Raw genomic sequence first — 23137 nt, 5'->3', positions numbered from 1 at the left:
ATAATCAGTGTCTCATTTGTGCAGTCGACTGTTGACTCCAAGCAGATTCAAGGCCAAAGATGTTTGTCTCATCTGGAGTGGCGCCACATGCTGACTGGGCTGTTCTTCCAAATGTTGTTGACAGAATTCACAAATTTACAAAAATAACTAATTGCAGGATGACAAGTTGGTAAATATTTATATTGGGAGAATAGGTGATGTCCCACTGTGTGTAAGAGGAGTCGCTGTCAGCACAGGTATGAGTTGACGTTTTAAGCTGGCTTCAGTATCCGAATTTAGAAATCTTAAAGAGCAGGGTTTTTTTATTTATTAAGAAAAGAAGACATCAAACCAACCAGAAAAAACTGCAATGTAACTTTGATTAACCACATTTTGTAGGAAATTTGGTTTGATTTTTACGAGCCACCCAAAGATGAGATCACTGCCTTATTAGTAGAACAAAAATCACTTCATTGGAACCAGTTTGGCAAAAGTGGTTATAAAAGATATAAATCATCACATCCAGACAGACATGCAGTAAAGAACTCCAACATAAAAAAGGTAAATTAAAATCATAATTTTAAACTCCTTTTGTGTCTTTATTAAACATTAATGTGTAACAGAAAAGCAAATGTGAGATAGCCTTAAAGCGGGTGCCTTGCTGAATTGAAGTTATTGATCCTCTGCATCCAGTTGTCCAGGATTTGACTTTGTTTTATATGACTTCTCTTTTCTGCCTCTGCCCATTTCTGGTCCGATAAATCTATTTATTAGTCATTAAGAAGCATAGAAAAAAACTACTGGTGAATATTTCTGACAGTTCAATTGTGACGCTGAAGCCTATGTTTTATATTAGTTGAGTCGCTCACTTAGATTTAGGTATAACTGGTCAGACAATGCGCTTTGGAAAGGTCTGACTAATACATAAAATAAATATGCTGTTGGCCTCGGGTGAGATTTTCTTTTTTCCTGTCCTTTCTCAGTCTGTTTTCATGTCCTTAAATAATTACCGAGTGGCTCTTTAAATCACCTGCATTTTGAAATAAGGAAGTGGCATCCATTTTCTGATTGGCTGATGCAGCGGTCTGTGGGCGGGGCGTAGTCACTGTGACCGAGAAGGGAATAATCGCCGAGGCAGGCTGTCAGTTTCCACATCTCCCAAACGGCACAAAAATAGGAAAGTCTGTGTGGGTGAACGTGAAGACAGACGCTGGAGAGGAAATATTACTCGAGTGAAATGGAAGGGAGGGATGGGACTGCAGGACTGGATGAAAAGTGAGGAAATAAGGAGGCGTAAATAAGCCTTTTAAACGAGACAAGAAGCAGAGGATAGGTTAGCAGAAAAAAAAAATTGTCAAAGGAGATGTCACAAAGTGAAAAACTAGTCAGAAAATGTGTAACAAGGCAAGATGTGCATGTCTCAGCCGGAACGAGTGAGGACACAGGAGAGGAGGGGAGAAAGTGGTACATGTGACCCGGAAGGAGGAGGGAGGCGTCGAGGTGGGAGGAGAAGAGCGGCGTGTGTAAGCTGGAGAACAATAAGAGGCGTTGATGACGCGTCTCCAGGGGTATCTGCTTGGTGTGTTCCTCCTAATAGAAGCTAAAATAATTAATAACTTCCTCTGTCATTTGCCCGCATAATAACACCTGCAGCTCCGTCCGACGTGGCGAACACAGTCGCTGCGGAGTGACGAGCAGCCCGAAGCGCGCACATCCACGGTGACAAAGGCAGGGAGAGTCCTGCTGGAAAGCTTCTCACAGCCAGCGACTGCTTCAAGAGGCACCAGCATAAGAGAGTTGGGCGTGTGCAGACGGACACATAACGCTTCAGTTTGTGCATGGATGCTTCCTGTGGACCTTAGAACCATCTCTCCCTGACAAAGCCAATCACTAGTGCTGTTCTGTGTTGGCGATGTGTGTGTGTGTGTGTGTGTGTGTGTGTGTGTGTGTGTGTTCATAGCATGTGCGTGACATACGGAGGTTTATGGCCTGGAGGCAAGAGAGATAGAGCGTGAGGAGGAGGAGGAGAAAGAGGCAGAACCTCATATAAGGAGGGAGGGGAGGAGAACAAGGAGGACGATGCAGTCATTGAGATGTTGAAAAGCCAGCCGCAGGCAGGCTATGTGCTCTCTCTCTCTCTCTCTCTTTAGTTCTCCCCTCCTTTCTTTCTTACCCCACCCCCCTTCTTGTAAACCCAGAGAGCAGATAAAAGCCACCCTCGTCTTGAGGACAATACCGGCCATCACAGCTTTGCAGCAGTCGGAGTCGCCTACCTGCCACCTCTTGTCTTCGGGAGCTTGAAAGAGTGTTTCCGGCATGAGATTTATGTAAACGCTGCACACCGTCTGTCTACAAAGATGTTGCAGTGCTCCCACCCGAGCTTAGTGTGGCACTAAGCCCCTCCACCCCCCCACACACACACACAAGCAGCAATATCTGAGTATCGGAGCTCGATCCCACTTGCACAGAAACACACACTGTAGGTCTCACACTTTGAAGCAGAGCAGATCCAGATGACATGGCATTATAAGGTGAGCACTTCTACCTGCTGCAGAAAGAAACACGGTTCTGTTGTCATTTAGTCTCCTCTGACCTTTCCACTTTACTGTGCGGTACGCACAAAATATTCTGCTGCAGTTAGAAGTTTACAGGGCCGCCTTTTATTCCAATATCTGAATCTAGAACAATTTTATGGCTCTGTTCCACTACACATCTGAAAACTACCATGGCAACCCATTTGTTGCCACCCATTCATTGGAGCGACTGTGGTAGGAGTTCATCCCATAATCGGTGGGTTGCTGGTTTGATCCGCTGCTCTGTCCGCCCTCTGTCGTTGTGTCCTTGGGCAAAACACTTCACACGCCTTGCCTGCTGGTGGTCAGAGGACTCGGTGGCGCCCGTGGACGGCAGCCTCGCCTCTCTGTCAGACAGCCCCAGGGGGACTGTGGCTACAATCAAGTAGCTCAGCGGTCGATCAAAAGATATGCGTTGTAACTGAGTGTGTAAAACTGATTTCATGTCGCAAAGAAGGGGCTGGGAGTTTTACAATAATTAAAATGTTAACAATGGAAGAAAAAGATTTTGACTAAATTTCAGTCTTCTTTTGAAAAGAAGCAGCATCAATAAGATCAACGTACTGATATTGAGAAGTTTCATTTCTTAAGTGTCTGGTGTATCTAATTAGATTCATTTACATGAGGTGCAATGTTCAAACTAATCACCTGAAATTAATTGTACACCTTTTTTGACAAACGCACAGGATATGTTGCCTTTATGTCCAACATGCTGCGCCATTAGAGTCCCAACACTGTGTCAGAAGCAAGTAGTGTGTTACTGTACAGAAATAACATCAACATTGTTTCCAGATTGGAAGTGGTCATTAATAGAATAATAGATGCTGTTCTCGGTGTAAAAGTTTCACCTTCAGCAGGTGTTTATATTCTCACAGCCTTCTTATACATAAATACACATCCTTCCTTTTTAGTGCGCACTGGAGGAGACCACAGTGATTCCTTGAAGTGTTATTGAATTTGGGCTTTCACCTCGTGTTGCTGTTTACCGTGTGTTGTTTCCAGCCACCTCTGCTCCCGTTCTTCAGCTTCAACCCAATCAGAGTACAGTTAAGAAGCGGCACCATGTGTGAGGTTTATGCTGTTTGGTGTCGGGTGCGTGCGGCATGTTGAAGTCTGCTGTGGTGAAAATGTGTGTAACCTATACAAATATATAGATATATAATATATATATGTGTGTGTGTGTGTGTGTCACATTAGCAGCTGTATTTTGCTGGAAGTCATTTATATGGTAATGATGTCATTTACCTCTGAAATGCATCTTCCTCAACTCTGCCAAATAGGGCTTATCCATACTGGCACAGCTTTGCGAGTGTGTGTGTGTGTGTGTGTGTGTGTGTGCGCGTGTGTGTGTGTGCGCGTGTGCGTGTGGGTTTGGAGAGATGGTGTAGGCCTGCAGCACCTGTAATATATTAAGATGAATTGTATCTGCTCCATTTGTTTGTTTGTGTGGACCCATCTGTATATGTGTGAGTGTGTGTGTGCATGTGTGTGTGTGTGTGCGTGTGTGTGTGTGTGCACATAGCGGTTTGTTTACCTCATGTTGATAAGAATGTGAAATTGCCACATTTGGAGGGAATGCTGCAGCTATTTGTCCAGAGCGACTGAAGCCCAACCTTCACAAACACTTACGTTTGTATCAAGCAACATGCAGGGCTCATGGATTACATCACCTTCACTGGGAAATGGCATCAGATTCCTCATACATGCATGTTTCTTTGTACTCGAGGAGTTGCATGAACTCGAGTTGCTCCGAGTTAACAGGAAATGTTCCTCTTGAGGGGAGGGGTTGACTTGATGAGCCGCTCTGCAGCCCTCACCTTCACTAGCTCGCCAGCCCACCAAGCCTCCAAACCTGCGTGTGTGTTTGTTCAGGCTGCTGGCCTCTTGCTGGTCTCCACAGGCCAGGAATAACCACACAGAGCCTCTCACTATGGCGATGACTATCATTAACATGCTGATTACAGCTCTGAGCATCTTAAAATAACACTTACGCACCGGGGTAGTGGATCAATACTTGCATGCTGGGGTAATGAGGGGTCTGCCTGCCCTGCACAGATGAGATGATGTTTTACCCAGGGGTGAGATGGGTAGACGGATGAATAGAGATGTAGTGAGAGGATAGCCACTGGGAATAGAAGCAGCACCCACTCAGGAAGGCTTGGATGACTTTAAAGAGAGTGGCAAGGAGTTTAGGAGAGAAAAATCGTTTAGAACAGAAGAAAAGAGTTTTTAGTGTGTGAGAGTGGAAAAGAAAATCAAAATCCTGAACTGCATTTAATAGTGCAATTGGTTACAATTCTGTTCAGCAGCAAGTATATTTACTGTCTGATTATTGAGCCGTGGTTTCCACTACAACATAACTGTGCATAAACTACCACAGTGTCACAGTGAAAGGCTAAAATAATGTCTCATCAGTCCAGGTTGTGAGCCTGTTTAACAGAGGACCTGATGGTAGTCTAGTAGCTTTGGAGTGATGGCCGGTGTCCGGATACTTTCAACATCATTGTTGTTTTTCTTGCCGTGAGATATTTGCAAAAGGCACAATTTATTTTTTCTGTATTCAAGGGAAAAGTTTGATCCTACTTTCAGCCAGCTGACTGACCATGCACAGCAGCTGGTGGGGGATAAGAAGGCACACCAGAAAACTCACTCTATCACTTTTCAGTCATTGGAAGGACTGCAAGCCATAAAAGATGTGTGATGGTTCTGAAGTTCAGGTCAAAGAACATATTAGCTAAAGACTGCAACTAATACTCAAAATTTATACTATTTTGAAAATCAGTAAACAGACAGTTGTGGACAACGATGTTAATTTTGAAACTAAAACTACATGTTTGAAGATAAAGACAATGATTATTGCATCTGTGGAAAACTTTTAGAGTACGAACAAAACTTATAGAGATACACACATTTGGGACTTTTCTACCCTACAGATTCATTTTTATGACCATAAAATGGCAAGAACTCATCAAAATAATAATGAAAAAAAAGTATTAAACTTTGGTCAGTATAGACTCAGTCACGTGACTTGTGTAGCCATGCTTCCAGACAATGTGGCTGCTCCTTTGTTTTCTTAGTGTTTACACTGTTGGCAGATATGAGAAGTAATGTCTTCTGGAGGTTTCCGATGACATTAGCTTTGACAAATAGACGAATCTGTCTACCCTCGAACCCTTTCTCTCATGTGACGCATTAAGCACTTTCAGGTAATGTTTAGGTGCCTCGCAGTCTAACATCACCTGTTAGCAGATCTCTGTCTGAATCGTCGCTGCTCCTGCACCATGTCGAAATAGAAAAAAAAAACAAATGACACCTCCTCCTCCACATTACGAAGGACATAAATTATCTCCGTCTTACTCATTTACCATGTGTGCTTGTTTGTGTACTTGTGCTCTCACTTGGATCTTGCATGCAGACACTGGATTGAACTTTGTTCCTTCCAGATCTAGTGGAGATGTGCGTTTACTGTGTAAATACATGTGCACACACATTCAGAGAATCACAGCAACGAGGGGGGGGGGGGACCAGCAGTCTACTACTGCGTGACCTAGATATGCACACAGTGAAATGATAGAGAAGAGCGAGTGAAGACAAGCAGGAAGAGGGGACAGGAATGACGTTGTTTCATTTAAACAACATCCTGCTGGTGTTTAACCAGAGACATGTCAACATTGTAACGGTAATGGGTTTCTTTATTGGCAAGAAATACTAAACCCATCAATGAAACACATCTCTATTACAGACCATGCTTCTTTTTTGTTATTTGTCCTCAGAAAGATTAGGACAGCACAAAATAAATTACAGTATTTTACCTGAAACACCAAGAAATCTGACATGCATATGAACTTGTTGCAGATTAATCTGCAGCTTTCTTAATTGACTTTAAATGTCAAATAAACTCAATAAGTTATCAACGGAAAGCTCATTTATTTTAGTAATTCAATGCAAAACCTAAAACATATTTATAGGTTCAAAAAATTTGACCTTTAAATTGGCAGCGGTGGTACATTTTGAATATGAAGTCTCAACAAAAGACAAAAAGATGACCACGGACTTGGACATAATGACTCAGGTTCTGGGGCTGTGCTCTCTTGTGGCCAATGATCTGCATAACTAGAAGGACATCTGGATCGCACGCGGCTTCGTTACTCTCAGAAAGCCTCAGCATGTCCTCTGGTCAACACGTACACACTCGCACACAAGCATCCACACTGGGCCTTAACACGCACGCATCCACCCTGATGTGTGTGAGCAGCCAGTGAGATTCGGCCATCGCTGCCAAGTAGCCATCAGGGCCTTGCTGCTCGCTGCCACAGTGATCTGTTACCATAGCAGCCTGTCTGCCTCTCTGTAGTCTCTGCACTCTCACTCTTCCCCCCTCGGCTCTGAAGCAAGGCTGCAGAGAGTGAAAATGAAGGGGGGGAAGCTGGGAAGGAGTGCTGTCATTCCTGCCATGAGAGCATCCATAAATCTGTGTGCGTGTGTGTGTGTGTGTGTGTGTGTGTGTGTGTGTGTGTGTGTGTGTGTGTGGTGTGTGTGTGTGTGTGTGTGTGTGTGTGTGTGCGTGTGTGTGTGTGTGCGCGTGTGTGTGCGTGTGCGTGCGCACCAGTCTGCCCTCGTGACTGGCTCTAACGGAGGCAGAAGTCGACTTGATTCAGCCAATCGCATTCTCACGTAACTGAGCCAATCGGAGAAGCTCTAGCTAAGCAGTCAGATACTGAAAAACTTGATGTTAGCATGTTTGAAACGATCCACTTGATATAAAGAAAGAACATTAAAATCCATAATTTTCCCCCTTTTTCTTCCTTATAGCTCTTGTCTTTCCTTTGCTTTGGAGTCTCTCAGGTCTCTGATGTTCTTTGTTGCTCGCATTGATTGTCATTGTCACTCTTCTGTTGTGTCCGCAGCGGACAGGTGTCGGATGTAGTCTGTCCCGTCTTGTCCTCCTGCACATGTACACACTGAAACCTGCATATAAACTCAAACACAGCTGCTGGACCCCTCCTGTTGACCATCTGGCCAAGAAATGAGGAGCACGACCCCTCCCTTCCTCACCACTCGCTTCATCCAATGTCAGAACGGTAGCTCTAAAATAATAGAAAATGGCAACGTTTTTGCTTGGATGTACTCAGATGTTTGAAAACTGATTATTCTTTGAAAACTAATATCTGTTTTAAACAGCGTTTATAATAAATACGTCTTGTGAATTCGTTTGTTTAGCCAAATGTTTGTGTCGGGAGATGCTAACAAAGTGACGAGTTAGTACAGCTGTACTTCAGTTAAAACATTGTGTTACAGACAGTAATAACAATACTAGTTTTATTATACAGTCAAGCCATTGCACTTGACAATTTTCATTTTGACTGCTTTCTTGGAGAAGATACTTTGAGTTGTGGGCTGAAAATTTTTGCTGTAAAAAAATGTATCTTACAGATTTGTAGCAGTTGTTGCATTTTTGTAAACCTTAAATATGTAAACACAAACAACATATTCAAATGTAGATTTTATGTTTTATAGTAACAAAGCTGCCCAAACCAACTTGGTCCATGTGGAGAGTAAAATTTCTTTTTGACCTAATAACTGGTTAATTCAGCTTTGGTGGCAGCAAATCTTTTGTTGATGAATTCCTGTCCACTTTTCTTTTAATTCAGCTACATTGGTTGGTTTTCTTTGCATGACAGACCTGTCTAAAGTCACGCAACAACATCTCAATTAGATCTAGGTACCTGCTTTATGCCTTTCAAGACCTTGATTGTTTATTTTTTGAGCCACTCACAGTTGAGCTTGCTGATCATTGACCTGCTTCATAATCAAATGGTTCTTCTGCTTAAAATGTCAAACTGGCAGGCAAACATTGTCTGATGGACTGAAGAATTTGCAAAGCGGCCTTTCACCTTGATACTATCACCAGAACCTTTGACTCACTTCATGGTGTTCTTTTTCTAAAATGCCATAAGCTTAAAGATGCAAACATCAGTTGATAGAATATTATTCCAAAAGTCTTGAGGACATCAAGCACATTAAAGCTTTCTGTTGGTTTGGTCAGCAGTGGTTTTGGATTATGATCACAGCCATGGACACCATTTTTTCCTAGTATCTTAGTATCCTAGTATCTTATTGTTTTCTGAGCACTGGCCTTCAGTGAGATAGTGTTGCCGACAGTATTTTAGACATTGTCATGGATTCCTCTGTGACCTCCTGGAGGACTACAGAGCAGTGAGAGCGAGAGCAGTGAGAGCGAGAGAAGCAGCAAGCTAACATTTGACCCCACTCCTTCTTTTATGATGACGTTTTGAAAATTTGACTCAGAAAATGTTTTATCGGAGTGAGTGTTTCACCTTTGCATATTCGCCTGGATAGGATAAACATGTCTTTTGTGAAAACATTGGCATATTATCGCAAACTTTAACCTTTAACAATGGCAATACCTTTAAAAACATTCTAAAAAAAATACCCTCCACTTGCACTTTGTTGTTTGCCATTCTTGCTTTCTTATTTTCCTCTAATTTCACATAGAGGCTTTAAGTTCATGTTTGGGGAATAAAAATACAATTTTGAGCCATTTTCTGTGCTTTTCTGTGAATGAACATAATAGTGAGGGTTAAAGGTTAAAGAAAAAAGGTTAGTGATTACTTACAACCCCTGTTCAGAATAATATCATCTGAACTGTCCCTTTCTTTACGGCTTATATTGTTTTGTTGTTGTTGTGTTTTTGTAGCATCAGTAACTCAGCATGAAACCACATTTTCTAATTTCAGCTTTAAATGTTAAAAGGAAAGAAAAGAATGAAGCAATTTCCCTAATTATGCAGTTTAGACCTTCCTTCTTGCTTTCTCTGCCTCTTTGGCGTTCGGTTGAGTTTGTAGCCGCTAAATGAGGGAGGGAAGGCAGGAGAGAGAGCAGTGAGAGCGAGAGCAAAGAGAGGGGGTGGATCTGCTCAAGACCAGTCTCCACTCCCACACACCCTCTCACATTTCCTCCCCCGCCCCTCCAGCTCCTCCTCCTCCCAGCGTGATGGTGCAGCTCCAGAAACAGGAAGGAGCTGCTGCAGCTCTATAAATAGAGAAGCTGCTCAGCCAGGAACCGCACACAAACACACACACACACACACACACACACACACACACACACACACACACACACACACACACACACACACACACACACAGTTTCCCCTTCTTTCATCCCCTCATTTTCTCTCTCCTCGTCCTCTTTCTTACTTTATCGCACACGCAGACAGATGCTCGTTCAGACCGGCACGAGCACGCGCTGTCCACGACCCACTGGAGATAATTAGTCGTGCTTTAAACGCAAGTGGTTGGTTTGTAAGAGCGACTGGTAGCACACTCCGCTCCTCGTCCTTCCCTGTGTTTCCGTTTCTCTTCCTCCTCTCCTTTCCCCCTCCCCTCCAAACACAAACATATTAAAGTTATTGAGTCAAGGGGTCGGCGATGGATGGAGGAGGAGGTGTTGGGGGTGGGGGGGGCAGTGATGGTCCTCTCTCCACTAGCTTTTTTTTTATGTCAGGTCAGCAGGTTTAAAACTGCTGATGACAGACGGACACGCTCTTCTTTCTCTTTCTGCCCGCGCGCACGCACACCAACACGGTGTTAAAATACCCAACAAAGACTGTTTATTTGTGTGTGTTTGATTCAATAAGCGTGGAGATCGTTTTCCAAGTTCTTGTATACATTGGCGTCGGCTCCTCGAAGCGCATTGCAAACACCACTTGCATATAGTTTTTTTTATTGCTTTTGTGTCTGTAAGCTAAAACACCAAATAAATGGTGAAATATAATGTAAAGGATCATTGTTCTCTGATTAGATCACTGTGTGTGTGTGTGTGTGTGGGTGTGTGTGTGTTCAAATCAGGCGTGTACAGGCCCCTTGTGTACAGGAGGCAGACTGGCAGGCGCTTTCTCACATGTACGTACACCCTTCTCTGGGACGGCAGCCAAATGTTTCTTTGTTTGCACCTTCCTCTTGTCACTCTGGAGTTTTCTGTCCTTCACTCAAGCAGACGCTTTGTTTTGTGTGTTCTTTCCACTCACACACTGCTCAGTTTTACAGGGATCTGGAGGCAGGGGAAAGCCGGAAATGCATACATAGACGGAAAAAGAAAAAAAGAAAAAAAGTTGATATTCAGGAAGTGTTACTTTGTAACCCAACAATAATAATAATTACTGTAATGTGAGGATGTGATTAAGTAAATGACTGTGGGTATGCTGTCTTTGATAAGATGCACAAACCCAACTTTTCAACTTGAAACTTTCTTACTTTTCTTGAATTTTGAAGTCAGTTGATTTGCTTAATGTTTATATGTTTGGTATCACTAGTGGCCTTTATTCATGGTAGCCAGACAAGAAGACACTCAGCAAGCCTCCCAAGGTCAGGAATCGAACCCCAGGTGACTTCTCGCCTCTATATTTGGAGCACCTGCTCTAATTGTACCAGAATCAAATGGCAGTGAGTCCTGGTGAATCCTTGAAGGGGCTTTAAGTTTGTTTGAGTCAGGATCGTCAACACATGCAATTTATTGGCACTCCGTTGAAGGAATGATTATTTGTTCTAGTCAACAGAGGCAGTCATCAGTGATTTCAAATAAAAATAATAAACCATAAAACAAACCAGTTAAAGATCTGCTGTGCTGAATGTGGTGGCATCTAGTGGTGTGAATTGCACATTGCAACCAAATCAATAAGATTTCCTCGCCAGAACCACAAGGCCTGTTCTGGTGCTCAGCAGGTTCTTGTGTTTTGGACTTTGGTCAGAAGCCAGAGTCCCCAGAGAGAACAAACGTATGAGAAGGGTTTTCTAACTCGATGCAGAGAGGCACCTTTCAGGACCGAATCTGATCACAGGTCAGCCATTCATAATAACAGTTTGTCTAGTTGAACTGAACATTGATATTGTCCGAAATTCAGGGAACATCAGAATCAGGATTAAATATCAAGCCAAGATGTTTCTACTATGGAATCCGAAACCAGTTTGTTTATAAAACCAGTAAGTGTGAGAACTTGAAAAGGCAGAACTGCAGCTGAGTCTTACAAACACGGGATGTTCTCTGTATTAAACATCTCCCCGCTTCAGTCCGCCTGATTCGACTGGTTTGGTCTGTTTTGCCTTTACGATTGCATCAGGAGATGATTCAGTCATTTCAGTCAGGAGTGTTGAAGCAGAGGTGCATCCGACTTCACCAGGCGGGTTAGTTTGTGAGGGCCTGGATTTGGAAGCACTGTTTTAGAGCAGTTTTTCACTTTGTCTTGAAGACGAAAGTTTGTTGTTTGTTTTTTATTTTCTTTATTTAACCAGGTGAATCCCGTTGAGATCTAGATCTCATTTTCAGAAGTCTGCAATACACAGCAACCTGGTTACAAAATAAAACCAATTTAAACTATGTATCAGGTTTTTTTTTATCAATTAATGGTTGTATTATTTTTCATACTGAAGCTTTGAAGACCCCAGCTTCACTCAGCCAGTTAAACTGATTCAGAATCTGCTCCAGTTTCCTCACCAGAACCACAGGTGGTCTTTAATACACACCAAATGCAGACTGTGTGTATGTGTGTGGACTGTTTGCATGAAAGCCCTCATCATCCCTGGTCTCAGTGATTTGCTCAAGGGCACTTGAGCAGGATGGGTATCTGCTGACGTAGTATCCTTGAGGTAAAGGACAAGCTCCTGATAGTACAGCTGTTTTTTTTGTTCTTCCTTTTCCAGTCAGACTCCATGTGAGATCACATCGTCACGTATCCAAAAGACTTTGTCGGAGAGTTTATTGCAAACAGTATTTTAAAAACAATATCAGATTCTTTGGACAACCTAAAATAAGCTATTAGTTCTCAAAACCTCACTGGACTGACATTCTGCTGAAACTGTGTGAAAATCTTAACATTGAGTTTCAGCTCTGTTTTTTTTACCCCAAGCTTCACATGATGTTCACTTAACGCTCTCCAGGCAGATGTTGCAGATTTGCAACAACTAAATGCTACTTAGCTAGTCTTTGCAAGTGATTTGAGCCTGAGAGGGTTAACACAAAAAAAGAGAAAAAAAATCAGTTTTAAACCATAATGCAAGCTCGGAAAAAAAACTTCTGCACTTCGGCATCTCAGGACACGTCATGGGTGTCAGAATTTGGTTATGAACTTGAACTTTGAGCTTCTTCATCTCCACCAGTCACTGACATGGCAGGGAGCACATTTACTTAATACAAACCTGTTTGATCTAATTGACTCATTTTATGGCCCACTGGGCCAAACCAGAAACCAATAATGCGTTTTGTCCATGCTGGCCCACACCAGGAAGATCTAACCAAAATTTAAATTATGACTGATGTGTGTATTTGCCTGCTTGTGATTGAGAATATTCTTATTTTTGTCAGATAAAATTGTAAAGATTCTCATTCATTTTTCTCTTAGTTCATTGAAAATGAAAAAAAGGAAATAGTTGTTTTGTTTTGGGAACATTAAAGTCAAAACTTGCCAGTGCAGAGTTGGCTCTCTTCGAAGGCATTTATTTTCAAAACTATTACATATGAGTATATGATTTGCATTTAAATACACACATTTTGCCTATCAGAGGTGAACAATCATTAGTTTGTATTAGGAGCAGAGCTGATGTCACTTTGTGAGTTGCTTAAAAGAAGAAAATACAAAATTATTACAAAGTTAAAATTTTAAACTGGGTTTGTCTTATTTTAATAAGTAAACACAGCCAGCACCATAAAAATGTATGTACTTACCTTGAATCAAATACTTTCAAATGCCTTGCCTCATTTTCAGATCTAGCATGCTCCAGGTGTTGGAAACTTTAATGGATAAACAGAGCTGCTTTGCTCTACTCCATTCCACCTTCCTGTTATCTGATGAAAGTCTTGCTCTCTCCTGTTCTCGCAAAAGTTTCTTATACATCTGTAAGAATACTAATTCTGTACTGTTAATTTAAAAGAACCAGTGGAAAACTTAAGTTGTTTTTAGTGTGGGTAAAAAATCAAATTGGTGTCATCAATATATACCCATATTTTGCCTAATAAACCCAATAAAGTGAGGTCTTTAACTCAACTCTTGTAGAATATGTTGGATCATGTTCTGGGTTTTTGCCTTGTTATTTTGTCTCCTACTGTCTGGACTGTCTGTTGTGCATTTTTGATTCATTTCAGGAATAACTTTTCTCTCCACGTTGTGTTTACATGGCGATGTTTGATAATTTTTTTTTAAAAGGGATTTCGTCTTTAAGAAACCTGCAGCTTTGGTTTGCAGGACAGACGGCTGATAAAAACCTTAAGATCAGAAAATGAATAGTTCTTGCATTCCTCTGTGATTGATTGTAACCGGGTCGCAACTTCAGAATATAGCGAGAAGAAACGGTGAAAGTAAGAAGAAGAAGAAATTAAAAGTATTAGTAGTTCAGCAAAAGTTATCACCGTAACTTCTGCTAATCTCTTGAAAATTTTGTTCAGAAATGTTTGATATGTTTTCAGTAGGCCGGTGTCATACTTACTGCATGTCCAACGCCTTCAGCCACGAGGGATGGTTCTGCAGCATCTTCATAGCCAGCTGCACTTTGACAACTTTGCAGAACCGTCCAAATGTGCAAGTTTGAGCTGCAGCAGTTTCTGGTTGTGGTTGTTGTCAGCTTCAGTAAACCGTTTGTGTCTTTAGGGTTTTCCTGTTCAATTCAGGCGATTTTGTATTTTCTAATCAATCCATTCAGGACCTTTAAAAAAAAAAAGAAAAACAGCAACATTTCTTACGTTTAGCCTCTGTAGCGTTGCTCAGCTGTGCTGCCTTAAGTTTTTTTGCCTTTTATTATTGGGGGGTCCTGAGTGCAAATGACATGAACTGTAGTTTTTTAAAAACTTTTCATCGGCTGATGAACAGCCTGTTTGAGTGCAATAATTTGCATCCCCAATTTGTTTGGTCTCTTGCTTCTGTTTTTCACTTCTCTCGCTCTTTTGATTGTTTTTAATTAAAACATCCTTTTAATGTTGCGTTTTGTGTTGGATGTGACGCTCAACCTGCTGGAGGGAGCAATGCAAAGGCAGCAGGGGAAGAGAAGGCGGGGTGTTGTGAGCGAGCGAGGGAAAGAGGAGAGGGAGAAGAAGGGAGGATGCAGCGCACAAAGCAGCAGAGCAGCAGGTTGCTATAACAACAGCACCTTGGTGCCTCCATCTCTCTGCTCTTCCTCTCTGATCACCCTCTCATCGTTTGCTCCCCGCTGTCATTTGGCGCGATATGCCTCTCCATCAAGCCACCTATCCCACTCCTTCCTCCCCCCGCTCTCCTCAAAACTCCCCATCTCCTCTGCTTCATCTTCATGTTCTGGTTGCTCCCTCGCTCAGAGCGAGGGGAAAGGAAAAATAAAAAAATAAAAGCACAGAAAGACAGACCATCTGCCGGCAAATAAATCCCCTCTTCCTGTTTCTGTCGGCTTCACCTTTGTTTCCGCGTGTCGCTGTCGTTTGCCGCGTGTCGCGGTTAGCAGGCAGAGGAGCAGTCACCAGGTGTTTGTGTCAGAGAAAACGCGCAAGAGAGAAAATAAGCGGCGATCGCTCCTGTCTTTGCTCTTTTACATCCTCTTGTCCTTTTTGCCGTCAAGCTCTTTTCCTCTGTTTCTCTCCACTAATGCTCTCCAAAGCAAACTTCTTCCCAGCTCTTTGTCTCTGAATCAAAGTCCTGTTCTGGCAATGAACTATTAAGCAAATACAAATATTGTCGCTACCCGTGCGCAGGGCATGACAGGTGTTTTCCAGTTGTTTTTAGAGGTGTAATTAGGTAGCTAATTGCACTGAAAGAAATGAATGATTAATTAGTGAGTTATTTGAAGGTATTTATTGTAGTTGCTCGCAGTTTTGTCATTCATTCTGTCATGTTTCCTCTGGCTGTGTCACACTGTCTCGCACAGACAAAACCACAATCCCTTTCCGTCAATGCAGTCTACACTACATCAGCAAGGTTAAATGGATAATGTTGTTTTGTTGGTGTGTGTGTGTGTGTGTGTGTGTGTGTGTGTGTGTGTGCATGCATCAGTGTGGGAGTGTGTGCCGCGGTTCACACCACCTGGATAATTGTGGGAGTTTTTATAGGTGGGCTTTGAACGGCGAGCCTGTTATTATCAATGTGACTCACTGGCATTTAGGGAAAACCTGAAACACACACGCGCTCACACACACTTTTGTTCAGAAGACTTGAATTATTTAAACCCATTGATTACAGGACCACACATAAAGCAGGAGAAGGAATGGTGTTGGTAGGTGTTCTGGGTTTTTCTGTGGAGGAATCCAAACCTGAAATCCATACACGTCCACAGCTCAGTCTTATTTTATACATTTATATTAATTTTTTTTCAGCACAGAGTATATGGCCATGGCACAAATTACCAGTGTAGGGAGGGGGGCTGACCCAACTAATGAAGGCTGAGACCCCTGAAAAAGAGGTAGAAATAACATATTTTATGGTATTTTATGCAGGCATTTACACTGAAAGCATCAAAAATAAGTGTGGAAGAGTCTTGCATTTCAGACAACTATAAGATTTCCAACTCTTGGTTTTTGTCCTCCTGAGTATCATTATGCCATAATGCAAAGTCAATTTGAGGGTTAATGCTAACCTTTCTAACATGTTTCTTAATACCTTGCTTATTCATCCCCTTTACATTTTAATGATTAGAAAAGTAAGACTCTCACATACACGGGCGCTCTGTGTGATCGCCATCAAAAAATAGAATATGATATTCAGCAGACAGGGACATATTTACAACAAAAGAAAATATTACTGCACATTCAGTAAAATTATTTGACATTAACTCTTATGCAAACTGTTTTCTTGTGTACCATTTTGTCAACCAGAGAAGTGACTTTTTTTTGTAATTCTCGATGTTTATAAATGAGGGCAAACTTTTCCCTGATTTATTGGTTTTGTCCTAATTAGGGAAGATAAAATATTGTCATATTGTAGTTGATCACATTATTGTTCTACAATTGAAAGAACCCTGTGCCTTTAAAAGTTGACATTAAGACTTTTGCTTATCATCGACATCAGGTTTGAAATTTTAGTATGGTGGCAACCCTGAACTCAGTTTAGCACAGCCTTCCCTGAGTTTACCAGGCAAATGGTTGCTGAACAATCTTTACTCTACCAAAGGGAAAAGGGAAACATATGCCAGGATTAAATTGTTTTCTACAGACCTCATTTATTTGTTCTGGATTGTGTAGGTGCCAAATCAATGAAAGGAGACTTCTAAGTACACAGAAGATAAGTCAGTTGTTATTTTTTTTCCTGTCTGCATTAGCCTGAATTTATATTATACAAACTATATATATATATATATATATATATATATATATATATATATATATATATATATATATATATATATATATATATATATATATATATATATATATATATAATCTTTATCATTCTTGCTGTGTATTTCACTTCATGGCTCACAGACTGCAGTTTTTCCTGTCAATACTAACAGCGTTTATCATTTCATAATGATAATTAGGCTAACTGCCAATCAATGTGCAGAACATGAGAAGGAAACCACCTCCAGCACCTCTGCACCCGTCTTGCGCTCTCATTTACTTTCAGAAAATCCAGGAAAAAGATGGGGGGGGGTTTTCTGGTGTGTGTTTCTGTTAGCTTGAATGGGTCCACCTCCAGGTCAGAATACAATCTGAATATATTTCACCTGCTGTTCTGTCTGAATAACAAAGAGCTAAGAGTGCACTTACACGCGTATCAGAAGAGCTTCCTGTGTCCCTCTGTGTGTGTTTTTGACTCTTTCACATGTGACAGCTGAGGCTGTGGATGTTGCAAAATATTTCCCTGCTTCTGAGTGCCTTTGTTTTACAGCTGCCTGTTTCAAATGTAGATGAGCATGATGGATACGACTTCTGAGTGGCTATTATGAATGTGAACATGTTTGTGGGATTCGGCTTTAATCTTTGTGCGTGTGCATGTGTGCGCGTGTGTGTCTGTCTGCTGGGGTTAAAAGGAGCAATGACGTTTCAGCAGAAGGGGAAAATTTGTGGCCTGTTTTTCCTGCTTATCACATAGTTATTACTTTTACCGTTGTGCTATTGATCCATTTAAAATATGCAAAACATTGTAAATGTTAGTGGAGAATCTGTGTGTGACATTTAAGATCTGCAAAGCATCAGCTGGATACAATATTTTAGTCTCCATAGCGCCCCCTGCTATAGACCTCAGTGTCCTCAGCAGGTGGCTTGGTCTCACCGGTCCTGTAAAAACTGACAAACAGCTAAACAGTGTTATTGTATTTACTTTAGATTCATAGGTCTCAAAGTGTCTGTCCAGCTACTGTGTAAAAAAATTAAATGTATTTTTTTCCCCATCTCTTTAATAATAATAAAAAATGCTTCTGGCTAAGCGTAGTGGGGTTTTTTTTCCAAAGGTTTTTATGGCAATTGTTGCCTTTATGCACCAGAACAGGAAGAAATGCAGAAAGAGAACCGAAAGACATGCAGCAAAAGGCCTGATGCTGGGAATTGAACCTGGGACTCTGGCCTCTGTGGTGCGTCTGGACTACCACTGAACCACATGGACCCTGATTCTAAATCTGCTGCTTTGTCACAGAAACAACTTATTTCTAGTTTCCTTTATGACATTTTCTGCTGGACAAACATCAGCAAAGCCTTGAATGCATTGCTGGTGATACTGGTATTGTGTATAGTGATAATGAAACTAGTGATATGTTGTGCAGGATGGAAAACAGTCAGAAGAATGAAAGTGAGGAAATGTTTCTACAACCGATTGTCATCCTAATGTAATACCTTAATGTTTTTTTTAACATTGTTTAGCCCTAACAGAAATTAAACAAGACTTTATCTTGAGAGAAATTAGAAACAGAGGCACGTTTATTTGCTGCCAACACTTTTTTTTTTTTTTTGCATTCATGCAGTAAATTTACTGATAAAGAGGCCTGAGCAAGTATTTAGTGCACATACTCTACCAGTACAGAACATACTTTTAATAGGCCAACATTTCTGTTGAATACCTTTTTTTTTTTGTTGATCTAAGGTCCACATTATAAATCAGTAATATGTCATCAGTAGAGCTGTAAATACTCATCTCAATGACATTTATTATCAGTATTGAATCTCAGCGCTGCGATCAAAGCTAACGGGACTTTAACATTTGAAGGGTGTCTGTTCAGGGAGCAGATCGGCTGATAGAAGGCCAAAGTGGAAAGTTCTTTAAAACTTCTCATGTTGGCGTGAACCCTTTACTTTGTCTCCGCGTTCTCTTTTCATGTCTCGGATTTTGTTTACTGTTTGTCTGTGCCTCCTCTGCTCCCTCCTCCAGGTCTATGACAGTGATTACCTTAACCACCAGCCAGGGTTTGTTAGCACCCCGTTGTTATCTAGTCTGTGCTCCGGCTGAGGCAGTGAGACAGTGGAGCTGGAACGGTGCGGTGGCTGCCCACAGTAAGGCTAAGAGTGGGCTGCAGATTTCAGAGAGGGAGCGCTCATTTCCCTGTTGGCTGATGTTAATGTTGGGGAGAGCGCAGCTGTTGCTTTGATCCCTCCATTCTATTGAAAACAGGTCTTCCCGTTTTTAACTTGTGTTTCTGTACACATGCACGTCTCTGTGAAAAAGGCGCCAGTGTGGTTATTGGTTTATTTTTGCTTCTGATGACTATATGTTAGGAGAGAGCAGGTTGCTGCTTTTAATGATTTGTTCAGTCATTAGGCTCCTTGAGAGTCGTAAGTTTTGATTGTTGTTTCTCTGCGTTTCTTGCAGCTCCAGGAGACGGTGAAAAGGAAACTGGACAGCGCACGATCACCGCTGAACGGCGACCAGAACGGCATCTGTGATGGCGGCAGCTACTCGCCAAAGGGAAAACGGGTCCTAAAGGACAGCTCCGGCGGTTTAGACTCTCTAACGGGTCTCCCCAAGAACAATAATAACAATGTGCCACCCATTTCTCCTCTGCATCATCAATTGGACATTAAGCCTATACTGACTGGGCCAAACACGTCTACCGGCAACACTACAAACGGCAACGGCACCCATATGGGCAGGGCGTCCGACGACCTGGGGAAAAACGGCGGCAGCCACCTGCAGGACATGAAGCTGAACAGCTCCCTGGACTTGGAGGACAGTTTCAGCCTCCTGAAGGACCTGAAACAAGAGCCGCTGGACGACGGGGCAGGAATGGAGTCCAGCGAACCGCAGTCCCTGTCGAACCAGAACAAACTATTCTCTGACATCAACCTCAATGACCAGGAGTGGCAGGAGCTGATTGATGAGCTGGCCAACACCGTTCCAGAGGATGACATGCACGACCTCTTCAATGAGGACTTCGAGGAGAAGAAAGAGGCGGAGTTCGGCAGGCCAGCAAACAGTCAGGCCGAAGCCCCGCATGAAGCTGCTGGGAGTACAACACCTGGTGTCGGATCAACGGGATCCTTGCCCCCTCCTCCGCAGGGGGTCCCACAGGTTCCCATTGGTTCACCACAGGTCAGTGTCAAGACTGTCAACATGGCGACTTGTGCTCCTTTATCCTTAATCTTGTCCATATGAATGTGTGTATAGCTGCCTGTCGCGTGTGTTTCTGAATTGTCCAGTAATAAACTGCAGACCTGTTTCTTGTGCTATGACTGCTGGAGATGGGCACCAGCTTCCGGCGACTCTGCATAGATAAATGCAAATGGATAAGTGGATTTTGCTTCCACTTTGTGATTTTGCACAATTTTGTGTTGGATAATAATAATAATCCCCCCAGAAAACACTATCTGCCAAGGATATGCAGTCACTTCTGCAGCATTTCTGAAATCATGTTGACTGGATCCAGTGATTTGTACTCAGATCACTTTTAACCTGGAAGTAAATAAAATAAACTTAACATTCTTATATTAAAGTCATGTAATGTGAGATACAAATTACTCCTTCCTGTTAAATACATTCTTGCTTTGAAATATCTTTGGTTTAGTGCTCTTTGCAAAGTTCTCATTTTGCTACTGTGCACAATATCCAAAACTGATGAGCAGCAACATTTTTTTCTTAACATCACTACTGATGCGCCTACCATTTGGACCATAGCTTAATGCTGAAGATCAGCAAACGGCCAACACTGGCCATGTCTGTTGACGATCAATTAGCACGTGGCTTTATTAGCAGAAACTGAACACAACTTTCTCACCAAACTTTCATTTCTATTTAATGTGTGTTATTTAACTCATTAAATAGAACTGAAACTAACTAGGTGTTTATTTTAGTTTGGTAATTCAAACTAATGTTGAATTATCATTATATTAATGATGTTCAAAAAGATGATGCATTCTGAAATATGAAAACTACTATTTTAGTGGTACTGTTGATTTTCATGTATTTATTTTTCATTGACACTGAATTCATTCTGTTGTCCGGTGCTTCTGGCTGTCGTGTCACAGACTATGGTAAAGAAATGTTTGTGAAAAGACAACATGGTACAGATTAATTTCAAGAACAAGACTCCGAAAATGCATTTTTTTGTAATTTTGTATTAAGACTAAGTAAATCTAAATGCATACAAAACCAATGTCCCGTGAGATCATTTCTGCTGTGTCTGAAATAACTGCTTTGTTTCCTCCCCTCAGGTGCGACCGTCATCATCGGGGCCCCAGTTTGCGACCACCGCCAATGGGACCCCTCCCCAGCAACCCCTGCAGCAGTCTCCTGCTGTTGCTATGCCGTCAGGTTCACCGTTGCACAACTGCGTAGCTCGCTCACCTCAGACGCCAACCCAAGCTCAGACTCAAGCAGTCTCTAGGCCTGGGAATGGTTACATGATGAACCCAGGCCCAGTTAATCAGATGGGGTCAGGAGGGGGTCCAGGAGGCGGTGGCCCAGGTGGGACTGGCCCTGGAGGTCAGCCTGTGGGCCCAGTCACACCTGAACTTTCTCCAGCAGAGCAGCTAAAAGCAATAGCCCAGCAACATGCACACCACAGCAAGATGATGCAGCATAAGCAGCAGAAACAAACAGCTAACTGGTCACCAGTGGGTGCTCCAACCAGTCCCTACAATTCTGGTCCATTTAATCAAGACAAGCCCAACAGCCCCATGATGTATCCATCACAAGTCTTTAACACGCCACAAGGCCCTCTGGTGGCTGGGATGGCTTCGAACAATGGGCCGAAAGCCCCCATGAACAACTACCTCCCTCACAACCCCATGGGCATGATGGGACAGCAGCAGCCAAACAGCATAAACCAGAACGCTCTGTCCAAACAACAGACACAACAGCAGCAGCAAACAGCCGCCATGCTGTCCTACAACAACACAAAACCGCTCAGTCACTTCAGCGGCAGCGGCGTGGACCACATGGGTCAGAGGATGACTCCGCCCATGGCAGGGAACAGTCAAGTCAAGAACCCCATGATGCCGCCCTACATGGGCGGTGCCGGAGGAGGAGGTCAGGGGCCGGGGCAGACGCAGGGGCCGATCCCCGGACAGACGGCCCACCTGGGGGAGGAGCACAAGAGGATGCTGATGATGAAGCAGAAGGTGTTGAACCAGAACATGCCCTACAGCACCATGCAGCCTCATGGCCAGGTAAGGGAACTGCATCATCTTTATTGCCTTGTGATGCGGCTGAAGTGTGGGTGGTTCTGGATTTTTTTGGTTGTCTAAAAATTAAACAAAGCAACTTAGTTGTTCCCTGTTCATCTTTCCGTTTATCTGTCATGACAAGCTTTGTTTCTCTTTGTTTTCTCTTACCTACCTGTTCATTTATTTTTTTTGCACAACTCACTGATACTGAAACTTGAGTTTTTTTCTCTCAGCAACAAGTTCCACACCATGTATTTACCTACTGGAGACAAATTTGGTATTTTAGATTCTGAGCTATCAGACTCCAGATGTTATGGGAGTCAGGAACCACAGGGACATACAAATAACATTTGATACCTTATTTAAAAAAAAAAAAAAAAAAAGTTGGGCCAATGTATGTATAAGACTGCAGACAAATGATTAAAATGTTAATAAAATATCTGCATTGACATGGGTATAAGAAAAAGAAACCAGAGATCTAAAAAATGTTACTCCAGTCGTCTTTTTAGGGTAGACATTAGTGAATCGTAAGCTTTGGCTCTGATTTGAACTCAGAATGTTACAGGTTTAGTATTAAAAATACTTGATGTTCTTTGATTTTGGGAGTTGTTTCAGATTGCTCTTTTTACTAAAAAGTCTTCCAGAGATGCAGCCAGGGAAGTTAAATGGTGGTCGTTGCCCCAGCAACAAGCCAGAACCGGGAATAGGCATAGGAAAATGGCCTGTCGAGAGTGTATTGATGCCTCCGCAACACCAGCAGCCCTGATAGCCCCCCACCCCTTGTCCACACAAACCTCCGCACTCACACACCAAGCAAACACCAGAGCTAAACGGCTCCTTAGCTCATATCCCCAATCTGTCACAGCTGACTGATGGCTGAGATTGGACCACTAAGCCAAGCTAGCTGCTGTCATTACCCAAAGCCCACCTCGGGCAGTTTGTTTCCCAGCGCAGCCCCCTCTGAACGCTCCAGCAGCTCAGCCAGGTGTCAGGTGGTCCTAATAATGGTCCAAACAGTGTTGTTA

The 23137-nt window shown here is 42.5% G+C and overlaps 1 protein-coding gene across 1 annotated transcript in view; it reads left to right on the top strand.

Annotated features, from left to right (window-relative positions):
- maml3 (mastermind-like transcriptional coactivator 3) overlaps positions 1–23137 on the top strand; it is a 107868-nt gene that overhangs the window by 32344 nt on the left and 52387 nt on the right. The window contains exons 2-3 of the mRNA XM_055041252.1: positions 19321–20040; positions 21159–22115. Of these exons, the coding sequence (XP_054897227.1) occupies positions 19321–20040; positions 21159–22115 (1677 nt within the window). The remainder of the gene's footprint in view (positions 1–19320; positions 20041–21158; positions 22116–23137) is intronic.

Source organism: Poeciliopsis prolifica, unplaced genomic scaffold (genome assembly GCF_027474105.1).
Source record: "Poeciliopsis prolifica strain line A6 unplaced genomic scaffold, Auburn_PproV2 SCAFFOLD016, whole genome shotgun sequence".
Lineage (NCBI taxonomy): Eukaryota > Metazoa > Chordata > Actinopteri > Cyprinodontiformes > Poeciliidae > Poeciliopsis > Poeciliopsis prolifica.
This window is presented reverse-complemented; position numbering and strand designations above follow the sequence as displayed.